Source organism: Blennius ocellaris (assembly GCF_963422515.1).
Source record: "Blennius ocellaris genome assembly, chromosome: 15".
Lineage (NCBI taxonomy): Eukaryota > Metazoa > Chordata > Actinopteri > Blenniiformes > Blenniidae > Blennius > Blennius ocellaris.
The window spans coordinates 1001607-1014333 of record NC_137664.1 but is presented as its reverse complement, the minus strand read 5'-3'; the positions used below and the strand labels follow the sequence as shown (position 1 = coordinate 1014333).

Sequence of the window (12727 nt, the reverse complement as noted above, 5' to 3'; positions counted from 1 at the left end):
CGGGGACGACGGGGGGAAATGAGGCTTTTTGCTAAAACCTGGTCCAACCTGGTCCAACCTGGTATAACCTGGTACAACCTGGTACAACCTGGTACAACCTGGTACAACCTGGTCCTGGTACAACCTGGTCCTGGTCCAACCTGGTCCAACCTGGTACAACCGGGTACAACCTGGTACAACCTGGTATAACCTGGTACAACCTGGTCCTGGTACAACCTGGTATAACCTGGTATAACCTGGTATAACCTGGTACAACCTGGTATAACCTGGTACAATGGATCTTTTCTTCTTGGTAGATGTTAAATTCTACACTTTCTCTGTCCAAATAGAAACCATACCATACCATACCATACCGTACCATACCATACCATACCGTACCGTACCGTACCATACCATACCGTACCGTACCATACCGTACCATACCATTTGGGAAAATCATGACAGGAAAAACTAATTATTATATGATGATTTATTGAACGAAAAATTATGACAAAACTATGACAACCGACCCGCACCAAGAGGGCCCCACCAAACCGTCTAGAGGGCCCCACCAAACCGTCTAGAGGGCCACACCAAACCGTCTAGAGGGCCACACTAAACCGTCTAGAGGGCCCCACCAAACCGTCTAGAGGGCCCCACCAAACCGTCTAGCGGGCCACACCAAACCGTCTAGAGGGCCACACCAAACCGTCTAGCGGGCCACACCAAACCGTCTAGAGGGCCACACCAAACCGCCTAGCGGGCCGGAGGTCCCCCATCCCTGCTTTATATCATCCGTCTCCAGCTCTTCACTCACTCTTCCTCTTTCTCCTCTCTCTCCAGGCGACCTTCTGAGCTTTCTCCTCCGCCTTCTTCATCTTGGCCTTCTCCCGGTCAGTCTTGTACGCCAGCTCCCTCAGCTTGACGACCTGGTCGACGAGAACCTGGATGTCCAGTTTGGTCCTCCTCTTCTCCTCCGTCCACCCCTCCTCCTTGGCCGTCCAGGTGTCCTCCGCCTGTCTGGACCTTTCCAGCAGCTCCTCCTTCAGCCTCCTCTCGCTGTGCAGTCGCTGCTCCAGAGCTTCAAGCCTCCTCGTCCACTCGGCCCCCGCGAGCTTCACCGTGGTCTTCACCGTATTCAGCTCTGCCACACATTCCTGGTTCCTTTTCATGAGCGCCACCTTGTGGAACTCAGACTTCCTGGCTGCTTCGTCTCTCTCCATTGCGAGGAGGGTCAGTGTTTCCCGGTGCTCCTCCTGCAGAGCTGACATTAGTGAAGCCACCTGCTCTTCCCGACGGGCCCAGCGGTCCTCCCACTGCTTGAGGGACTCCTTCACGTGTTGCCTGGCGGCGGTGACTTCCCTTGTGAGATGTCCCACTGTCCTGTCATGTCTTTCCTGGAAAGTGTCTCCAGCTGCGTCCCTCTCCTGCACAGTGGCCACTGCTTCCTCCTTCTCAGCCCTGGTGGTCTCCAGGAGGGAGGTCAACTTCATCACCTCCTCACTCTTCTGGCTCAGTTCTGTGTGGAGGACGAGGATCTGCTCCTGGAGGTGGTTGGATTCCATGCGAGCCGTTTCAGCTCCCTCCTGCTGAGACTTGAGACTGCCTCTCAGGTTCTGGACCTCCTTCTGGGTCTTTCTGAGGATTAGGTCCATCGCCTTGACCTTCTGCCGGCTCTGTGCGAGGAGTCGGTGCGTCTCCTGGAGCTCCTCTTGAGTCTTTAAGTCCATTTGTTGTTGTTTGGATTCTAAAAAGACCTGGGCTTTCCAAACCTCCTCCTCCCGCAGTTTCTCCTTCTCCTCCTTCAAGCTACTGAAGCGATGCTGCAACTTGTCGAAATCTGCATTTATCTCCACATTACGTTTGCAGTAGTGTCTCATGGCCCCATGCAACTCCTTGACTTGCTGCAATTTGCTTCCCATGGCTGATCCACCTCCTTGGCGCTTCGAACATGAAGACATCCTTCTTGTGTTTGTTAAAACGAAGTAAGAATCTCTGTAAAAAAAACACAAAAAAAACAAAAACAAAATAAAACATTTGATACTTGAATGGTTCAGATTTGTTAGACTGCAGGAGCCGAAGCCAGTCACAAGATGCAAACAGTTGTCAGAACAAGCACTCACACAAATAAATGAAAATCACCCAGCGTTAAGGCAGGTTTACACAATGTTCCCGGCAGCCCTGGTTGCCCCAAACGGAGGCGTGGCACCTTTTTGACCTTCTGTCAAAGCTTTCTACGGATAAAACTGGACGCCGGGCTATTTTTAAGCACGTGTATGCCCCCCAAGGGTAGGGTTGCCAGCGGGGAACATCATGTAAACCTACCTTTTGTGTTCAAGGGTTAAAAAATACTCACCCTGTGGCTTCTATGTCAGCAGATGCGATGTCCTTGTTGTCGTCACGATTTGCAATTGTGATAATATAATATAATAACCGTTGAGAGATTTGGGGGGTAAAATTGCTGTCAACAGAAAAAAGCTGCTTTCACGTCCAGAATTTCCAGTCAATGTGAATCTCTGGCTGAAAATGATCATTAAATAGGCAAATGATCCTTTGATCATCAAAGGCAGCGTTTAGTTGTGAAGCATTAGGATGTCATGACTGCTGCCTTCTAGAATCCTCTGATCATGAAAGGCAGCGGTTAGTTGTGAAGTATTATGATGTCATGACCTTTGATCTTAGCTAACTCTCATATGCAAAGTGAGTCTCACACACTGACGTCTTGGCAAACTAGACCACGCCCCCATTCAAAATTGAGAAAGAAGCCCCGCCCCCTTTGTCTGTTTACAAACATTAATACAGAATCGTGTGAATGCTGGAAGAAATCATAGCATTAGTTTCTCATCTTCTGTGTGTTTCTTTGGCCGACTTCTCCTCCAGTTTGGATTAAATGTTGACCATTCTAATATCAAAATGTACCACAGACTGTATCTCTGGATACTTTTAAGCTATGAAAGTATGATGATTGAATTTGCTCTGTGGTTAAAGTTCCACAGTGATGTTTCAAGAACCTGTTGATCAGGAAGGTTTTCCATTTTCTCCACAAGAGGGGGACATGACACGTTTATTAAACTGTCTTCATGAATGTCCAACTGTAGTGTGTCCGTGTTTATAACCCCCTGGTGTGTCTTCGTGGAGATGAGGAGTCAAACATTAGTCCAGGGTTCTGCAACCTGCAGCTCCCTGCAACTTTCACTAAATATACATCAATCAAACTTTTTTTTTTAATATTATTTTTATTAGCTTTGTACACAACAGTCTTTTTTTAAAGGGACTCTTAACTCCTGGCTGAAATGGGCTCTTGAAAAATAGGCACAACAATTAAAAGCAATTACTAAAACCACAAGAAATGGAAACAAAACCCCAAAAACTAAAATGATTATAGTTTCTAATCGAAACAAAAGCTTAGAATTGGGAGGAAAAAAATCTTTTAAAAAGAACCAAAATTGTCAAAACAGCAGCAATTTGAAATAAAATGGTCTTAAACTGCTTGAAAAATAGACTGAAACAGTTCAAATAAAATGCAAAAAGTTTTTTTAGCATCGTGAATTGTAAGGCAGGACTCTTTATGACTGTTGTTTATGTTTGTTGTGGAGACGAGTCAACATCATCCCGCCGATCTTTTTGTACAACTTGACCTCCTTTTTCTGGACTGTGGGAAGAAAAGCTCAACAAACTGCACACAAAAAAAAGGCAAATTGAAGGAAACCAGATTTTTTTTTTCTTCCACAAGAGGAATGAGGCCGTGACGCGTCCAGCTGAAGTCCAGGGACTTGGTGGACAGTTTGAGGGATGAAGATGTTCATGGAATCCTACAATCCTAATTTGTCCTGACGTGTGAGAGGAGCCAGATTCTAATCTCTTAAACTTTTCGGTGGGAGTGAATCAGCTGACTGGGGAACGAGTCACCTGTCAGACACACTTGGACACAAACCAGTGTGAGGAATTAACAGAAAAAATAGGGTTGATATGATGACGGGACCTTTTTCAAGCACCACAAATTATGGACATTTAATGACTGTTTGGAACGTGTGCGTCTATTTTTAGAGCGCCCATCGCCAAACGATAGTTATCAGTGCGAGCTCCCGCCGGTGGAGGGAGTTCTCGCCGAATGAAGGCTTCTCCCGGTCGGCATTTTGAATGAGAGCGAGCCGGCGGTGCGCTTCCTCCTCCAGGCCTCCTCCCATTGTTGTTGTCCGCCGCTGGACTCGCCTCGCGCTCCTCCGGCCTCCCGACAAGCAGCGAATCCCGCCGGGGCGATTCGATTGGAGCGCGCGCTCGCTCGCCCGCCCGCGAGGACAAGAGAGCGAGAAGCCGCGGGAACGCGGTGTCGCGCGGACGGAGGTTTTTTTTTTTTCCCTTCTTCTTCTTCTTCTTCGTCTTCTTCTTTTAAAACCACCGCTGTGCGCTACCTCACCTAGCCGCTACCCGGAGGAGCTGTTCGAGCAGCGGGGCAGAGAGGGAGCCAGAGCCGCCTCCTCCTCCTCCTCCAGCTGCCATCCTACTCCTGCTCCTCCCCCCTCCTCCTCCTCCTCCCTCCGCCTCCTCCTCCACCAGAACCACTTCTCTTTCTCATCACATCCAGAGGTAAATAAGCTCCGTCCGGCAGTCCCAGCCTCCTTCCAGGTGCTTTCTCCAGCCTCCCCGCGGGTCCCCTCCGTGCCGCTCACCCGTCAGGAGCCTCCGCCGGACCGGGCCGAGGGGGTAATTCTCGATTTGTGATGGGGGGGGGTCTATTTTTTTTATTTTTTTTTGCTGCTTTGTACCCCCGGCTGGCTTCCTTGGTCGTCGGGGTCGGGGTTATACGCTTCCTCGCAAGGCAAGTCCCCGGTTCCGCTGCGAGCCGTGGGAGAGGGGAGAGGGGAGAGGGGGTGGGGGGGGGGTACGCGTCGGCGAAGGCCACGGCTGGGGACGCGGGGCTTGCTTAGAACGGCTCGCACCGATACGAGCGAGCCGCGTCTGCGGGGAGAGGACCGACGCGGAGCGAGCGAGCCAGCGGCGGCTAACTGCGCCTGATGCAGCCGGTGATGCTAAAGCTAGGGCAACTCACCGGAGGAGGCTACGGCTAGCCTGTTAGCACCCGTTAGCTACATCCCCCCGCTGGCTAGCCGGCTAAGCCCGACTCCTATCTTTTTTCCTTTTTTTTTTTTTTGAATCATTTATTTCATCCCTTTCACTGACATCCCGTCGTTGTTTTTTTTTTTTTTCTCTCTCCCTGCTTCGCTCGAGAAGAGCCAGGAAGCAGCGAGTAGCGAAGGGATCCCAACTATAACGTCAGGACGAGGCTAACGTCGCTGCGCTGGTTCGGGTTCGTCCGTCAGTTTGACTCTGTCACCGAAACAAAAGAGGAAATTTTACACGAATTGTTGATCACCGAGGGCTCTGGCACGGTTCCCCCCCCCCCCCCCTTTATCTAATTCTCTCTGCTTTTTCTCCGCGAGCGTGAATGAGGCAACGCAGGCGAGCTAGCGAGAGTCGGACACAGGAGATCCATGTCAACTTTTTAATCAGTAAATCTGTCGGACGGTGTTTTGTTGTGACACTTAAGACCGTCGGTGGAAAAAGCATCGTTCCCGGGCCTCGAATGTGGAGCAAAGTGTGCATACGCCTCGGTGTTGGCATGGGGGGGGGGGGGGAGTAAAGAGAGGTTGGAGGGTCTCGTCCCCACCACCTGAAAACCAGTGTTGTCTGGATGTTGACCAGGGAATGTGTTGTGTGAGAATAAACTCAAAACAAACTGCAAATTGGCCATCAGCACACAGGTACACTGTGTATTCCCCGGGCCTGAAATCTTACATCGGATCTGCCCTTTTAAAATACAATTTCCTTTTGAATTCGGCACATTTAAAGCCGGGGAAAAAAATCAATGTAACGTATCAACTTTTTTTGCATTAGCATTGCGTGTCGCGATGTATTCCTCATCCGTTCATCTCCTGTGGCTGCTTCATCCTGTGCAGGGTCACTGGAGCCAGTCCCAGCTTCTTATTGCCCCGGACACATTACAGGACAGCCACTCACACCCAGGAGCAACTTTAGGGTCACCGATTAACCTCTCATGCATGTTTTTACACTGAGAAAACCCCCCCACACACACACACTGAGAGCGCATTTGAACCCATGACCTTTTCACTATGACACAAGTGTCAACCACTGACCCGCCGTGCGACAAGTATTATCACTAGTGATCTATTTTAAGAAACGCATCACAAATAAAAGCAAGTGAAATTGCGTCCTTCATTACCGGTCGTAGATGTGGAATAAGTTTGAAGGTCTGTTGCCGGTGATTCCAGTCATTTGCGGCAGAAAGCTGAGTTCAAGCTTATCAAACTCTACATTTATCACATGTCCATCTTAATTCGAATAAAAAAAATATCACACAGTCAGTGTAATTACATATATATAGAGGAAATTGTACCACAGGCGTGAATGATCTCTTCCCCAGAACTTCAATCATGCTTCATTTTTGTTTGTTTAGCACTAACAAAACAGGAAAACAGTAGAGCAACACTGCATCTATGACAAATCAGATACGTGTGTTTTCTCCCCAGAAATCCATTTTCTTGTAATTTTTTCATGTGAATCTCAGTCGGAACCAGAAAATCTCTCATGGAGTCTCGTGTGTGCCTGCTTGTGTATCGCTTCTAGTATATGTTTTTTCACCAAAGTCGTTAACAATAGCCGGAGCAACCTATTCCCCTAATTTTCCGCATTTTTTTTTTTGAGGTGCTTTTTGTTATTCGTGCTCCCATCTTCACTAAAATCCCGTCCGCTTTAGCGAAGATAGCGATTTGGACTTCGCGATGGACGGAGAGTCTGACCATCAGATCGTTCGCCTCGGATGAAAATTGTTGTTAAAGTATTTATTGATACGTCTGTTTTGTGGCGATCGTGTCGATGGAAAAATCGTGGTTTTCCCCTTTTCACTGTTCACCCTCATTTTAGTCTGCGTGTCGGATGTGACAAGATCGGCAAACGGACAAACAAAACAACGGCGTTGTCTTGTTTTTCCCCATCGGAAAACTGTACCCGACTGCTAATTACAGCGCAGCTGAAGTGATTGACTCGAGACCGAAGGTTCACCTCCAAACTGCATCACGTGTGTGCGATCACAGAGGAAATTGGGTTCAGGGTTGAAGTCGATTTTTCTCTCTCCGGGATGTTTAATAAGTTCTGGGTTTCGTATATTTCGGCTGTCGTGGTGAAAGTAAACCACGAGACCAATGGTGTTGTAGTTCAGTCAGTTCTGACGCGTCGATGACGGGTCATACCCGCCTCATTAGATTTAGATTTCCAGGAAGTTTCACGTCCACCAAGATGCTCATTTACAGAGGAAAACGCACCCGGGAAGAAGATGCTCTTCTCCTCCGACCCTCGCATCAATAACCGATAAAGACATGTCCAGGCTTGCTGCTATAAAGTGTCTATGTCAGAGGTAGAGATATGCTGCCACTGTAATAATGCCCCCCCCCCCCCCCCCCCCCCCCCGTGTGCTGACGCTGTCCCGGATCCTCCGTCCGGGAGGAAACACTGGGAGCTGGAAAACAATCAGCAATATCTGTCTGTCAGGAGCGCTTGTTTCACGTGAATCCTCTTTCTTGAATGTCTTACGTTTTTTTTTGTTTTGTTTTTCTCTCTCTTGTCTCCCGCAGCACTTTGGAGATGTGACAAAACAGGAAGTGATTGGTGATATTAAGCAGCCTGTGCATTGACACGACCTCTTGACCTCATCTTCAGCATGAATGGTGATATGCCTCATGTTCCCATCACTACTCTTGCTGGAATTGCTAGCCTGACAGACTGTAAGTGCAACACGTCCTCGCTGCAAAATGGTCACGTTGAAAAAGCTTACATAGGACTGATGGTGGTGTTACTTGAGAGATGCCGAGAAGGCTTGCGGTTGATTTGTAATTAAAAAAAAAAAATGTGCCGTATGTTCCGCCCTATAAGGCTCACCTAAATACCTCAAATTTTCTCAAAAGCTGCCAGTGCGCCTTATATATGGAAGAATTGCTCTACTTGAGACTGCTATTTGACAGCTGAACAACCAGAAGCTCTTATTTTGACAACTCTAACTTCACAACTGGATCTTCAGAGCGGACGACACTCCACACAACACCTTCATCACTCATGGTTGCACACCAACATTCTAACAAACCAAAATAAACTAGATGAAATAATTCCTCCCTAAACTGGGGAACAAAAACACAGCATAAACACAATCAACACAACACCAAGCCCAACAACAACCCACAATAACCTCCAACGACACAAAACATGAATTCCCATCATGCCTTGCATCCTGAGCTCCTCAGTGCAGCCGATAGCTGCAATGAATTATGGGAGTTTCTGTTTGTGGTGTTTTAAATGCAATTATTGGGGGTTCTATTTGGTTTGTGGTGTCGGTAATAATTGTGTTGTGTTGTGTTTTTGTCGCTTAGTTCATGTAGTTTAGTTGATTACCGGTAGTTGTAAGTTGTCAACCAGCAGTGAAGAAGGTTTTGTGTGTAGTGTCCTCCTGGCATAGGCTGCAGGTAGGACTATCAAAATAAAGCGTGTGCACCTCTCTGGGTGTTATAATCAGTGGAAAATGTAACCTAATGGCTTTGAGCTATAAAGGTTGCTGACCACTGGTCTATTCCATGTGCCTTATAGTGTGGAAAATACGGTATTTCTTTTGCTTGGTGGGGGATTTTTGCATGTTTTCCGAACCGGAGAGTTTGTGCTCACGCACTCTGGACCAGAGGCTTTTCAAAGCGTGGCGAGGAAAGAGCAGCGTGAACCGGCAACCACCGGCGCTGGGCAGACATTCTTAGAAGCTATTACTGTTCACAGCTTTTAATTTAATATTCAGAAACTATTTAACGGTTTTGCTTTATGGCTTGTTTTCAATTTTGTCAATTGACCTTTGGCTAAGCCCCCCCCTCCCTTTTTAGTTGCTGCTGCTAATTCGGACGATCCGTCTGGCGCTCAGCCACCTAGCTTAATTAGCTCGTCACGTTGATGCCGGCGGCTAACGCCAGCGTTAATCGGGTTAAGCTAGGCGGTGAGCTTCAGGAAAGCTCATCGCTGCTCCGCGTCGCGTGATTGCTATTGTACGACCAAGATCGCTAACGTCGTACGAGACGAGGCCCGACTTGGAACAGTGGACGTCCCTCGTCTCTCGTCGTGTTCGGCCTTCTCGGCTTCGTCCACGGGAGACGGGGGTCCAGGTTCTGGTTCCAGTGGGATCAAATGAACCTCGCTGTTATTTGGGGGGGTATCTGGTCGTGAGCTCCAGGCACGTCGTTTCACCCTAAATTAGTTTAATAGCCCAGAAAATGAGTAAAGTGTGTCCGGCTCCACGAAGCTGAGAATGTTTGTTCCAATTCCAGGCAGTCGGTGGCTGAATGCTATTAGCTGGTTTGTGTTTGGGGGGGGGGGCTTAGCCAATGACCAGTTGCTCTAGAAATACACTTCTGGCCAATTTGGTTGTAAAAATGTGTTTTGAGTAGACGATTCATAGTTTTAACATTCGGTTTTCATATTGGTATCTTCTAAAAAAAAACCAATAAATAAAAAAGCAGAAGGAAAAAGTTTTCCAGCAGATCTTCCTGCGACTGCTGGAAGCTCTCCTTCTTGGGGAGGCTCACCCCCACGCTCTGAAAAGCGCTGGTTCACTTTCAGACGACAAGACACGTGTTCAGCATTATCACACAACAGGATCGCACTTGTTGTGCATGCTGAGGTCTTTCAGTCAAACTAGTGCAAGACGTCAAAAAGTCTCCGATGTTTCTTCGCCATTCCGATGCATTTTTTTTCCCCCGATCATCTTAGGTGCCTTTTTTTAATTCATGTTCCCGCCCTGCTCCCACGCACTAAACCTAATTTCCATTTAAATGATCCTTTTAGTGTTGAACCAGCTGCCTTTGCCTTCTCCTCTCCCCGCCACCACCGCTAAAAGTCTCCTGTACAATGGAAGGATCTCCGAAGAGGTCAGCAGCCTGCTGGTGTGCCGAGATGAGAACCTGGTGACTCAGCTGGCACACAGCCTTAACCAGGTGTCCACCGAACACATGTGAGTCCCCGTGACCCGGCTTTCAATATATCATATCCTTGTCCGGGATGGAGATGACTGTGCTGGATAAAAATCGAAGGGTTTGTTAAATTTTTAGTTTTTTGGTGCTTTGAGGTGTTTCGTCATTTTTAATTCCAGTGTGAATGCAACATGGGATATTTTGCCGTTTCAAAAAAAACAAAAAAACCAGTGGTAGGATTGCTTTAAAGAGGCAGCATGTGATAGTTTTGTGTGGCGTAAATCAATATAACCTCAAAAAAGAAGGAGACAAAACGACAACACGTTTACGCAACGTTTCAAGTCAAAACGCATCGTTTTTTTTTGCAAAAAAGTTCCCAGGAGAACGTGGACGAGGAGTCGTGACGCTCTGAAGACAAACGGTGTTCTTATCGCACTTCTAAACCAGGGGCGTCAAACTGATTTCAGTTGAGGGGCCACATCAACCTGATCTGACCTCTGGAGGGCCAACAAGTCAAACGTAACATTAAACTGCAGATACGGACAAATATCAAAGTCTTTCCTTCTTTTGATCCTTTTGATCTGCAAGAATTTGCCGCTCTATTCTGAAATATACATATTAAAGTTAATCACATATTATATTTGCAAAAAAAAACAAACCCTCAGTCACCTGTATCTGGATCTCGTCTTTTTATTCAGGATTAAAACAATTTGTCATCATCTGGAAATTGTTTTGGAGTTTACGTGTCTAAAGTATCACTTCACATAAATTGGACACCTTTATTGTGAAAGGTGTCCTCCACAGATGCATTAATTAATTCTGACCAAAGGGCGTTTTTGAATGTAGTTTATTGCCGATCCAGTGTTTTTAGATCAGCCTCTGTCAGTTTCTATATTTTTACTTTAAAAAAATAAAATAAAAATCCCATGGCGGGCCGGATTAGAACCTGTGGCGGGACGGTTCTGGCCCCTGGGCCGCATGTTTGACACCCCTGGTTTAGAGCGAATTGATCTCTGCGCACGTGTGTGTGTGGTTTCATTGGAAAAAAATTTAACAGCATCGACGAGTGGTCCAGCCTGTCGTTATCAGCATTTCTGTAAACGCAAAATTTTCCTGAAATTCAAGGAAAATAAACAAAAAAAACGATGCATTTTTAGTGGCTACGTTGTGGCGTGAACGACCTTTTACTCCTTGACGCCACCAGGTGGATCAAAACCATCAGTAAACACAAGAGATTAATCAAGAGGATAGAATCAAGTAAAAACAAAGTAGGAAGACGAAGCAGCAGACGGACCCGGCTCGAGTGTGGAAGTGTTTTTTTGCGAGGCGACGGGAGGAGAAGTGACTCTGGTGTTTGTCTTGTTCCACAGAGAGCTGAAGGACAACCTGGGCAACGATGAACCCGAGGGAGACATGCCGCTGCTCCTGCAGACGCTGCTGGCCAGGAACCCCAAAATCTTCAGGGACAAAAGTAGGCAAACCTCCTCCAAGGTTGTGGGGGGGGGGGGGGGGGGGGGGGGGTGTGAGAAGGAGAGAGAGAGAGAGATGTGAGAGTGACGAGAGAGGGGAGAGAGACGAGAGATGTGAGAGAGACGAGAGAGGGTGAGAGACGAGAGAGGGGGAGTGAGAGACGAGAGATGTGAGAGAGACGAGAGAGGGTGAGAGAGAGTGAGAGACGAGAGAGGGTGAGAGACGAGAGAGCGGGAGTGAGAGACGAGAGAGACTGAGAGACGTGAGAGAGAGAGATGTGAGAGACGGGAGAGACGAGAGAGGGGAGAGAGTGAGAGACGAGAGAGGGTGAGAGACGAGAGAGGGGGAGAGAGAGTGAGAGACGAGAGAGACTGAGAGACGGGAGAGATGAGAGAGGGGAGAGACGAGAGAGGGGGAGAGAGAGTGAGAGACGAGAGAGGGGGAGAGAGAGTGAGGGGGGAGAGAGAGACGAGAGATGTGAGAGAGAAGAGAGAGGGTGAGAGACGGGAGAGAGATGTGAGAGAGGAGAGAGAGTGAGAGGAGAGAGGGGAGAGAGACGAGAGAGGGGGAGAGACGGGAGAGAGTGAGAGACGAGAGAGGGTGAGAGAGAGTGAGAGACGTGAGAGGGTGAGTGAGAGAGAGAGAGACAGAGAGAGAGGGGCGGAGCCTTGTTGCACGTCTTGTATGATTTGTATGCCGGCGTTCCCTCCGGACGCCCAAACAGGACAAACCACGCAAATATCATAACGAAACGAGCGCGAGAAGAGAAGAGAAGGGAAGAGAAGGGAAGAGAAGAGAAGGGAAGAGAAGAGAAGAGAAGAGAAGAGAAGAGAAGAGAAGGGGGGAGAAGGGAAGAGAAGAGAAGAGAAGAGAAGGGAAGAGAAGGGAAGGGAATCCCTCGTTCTGAATAGACGGTTCAGTCTGGATCCACTGGTGCTTTTCACACCTGACATTTATAAAACGACAGGAACGACGTGAGACGTGTGATAATGACGACAACTCCAGATGTTGACCTTTTGGTTTTGAGCGACATTGTTTACGTACATTATGAAAAAGTCTATATTGCGTTACTACTTGGTTGCCGTCACTTGATTTTGTGTTCGATCTCCGGCCTGATATTTGACCCTCTTTGCTTCAGAGGTGAAGTCACATGACTTGAAAGTTTGGGAATTTAAACCTGCATTTATTTGAAGGGTCAATTTTCCACAGGTCGTAAAACAATAGTTATGCGATATGCATACAAATCCGCTAAAAATCGCGACTAA

At 47.7% G+C, this 12727-nt stretch overlaps 1 protein-coding gene across 2 annotated transcripts in view; it reads left to right on the top strand.

Annotated features, from left to right (window-relative positions):
- Positions 1-4495: 4495 nt before the first annotated feature.
- LOC308140139 (nipped-B-like protein B) overlaps positions 4496-12727 on the top strand; it is a 51399-nt gene continuing 43167 nt past the window's right edge. For both annotated transcript variants that reach the window (XM_080509819.1, XM_080509818.1), the window contains exons 1-4: positions 4496-4566; positions 7629-7778; positions 9868-10033; positions 11363-11463. In XM_080509819.1, the coding sequence (XP_080365945.1) occupies positions 7715-7778; positions 9868-10033; positions 11363-11463 (331 nt within the window). In that variant the 5' untranslated portion in view covers positions 4496-4566; positions 7629-7714. The remainder of the gene's footprint in view (positions 4567-7628; positions 7779-9867; positions 10034-11362; positions 11464-12727) is intronic.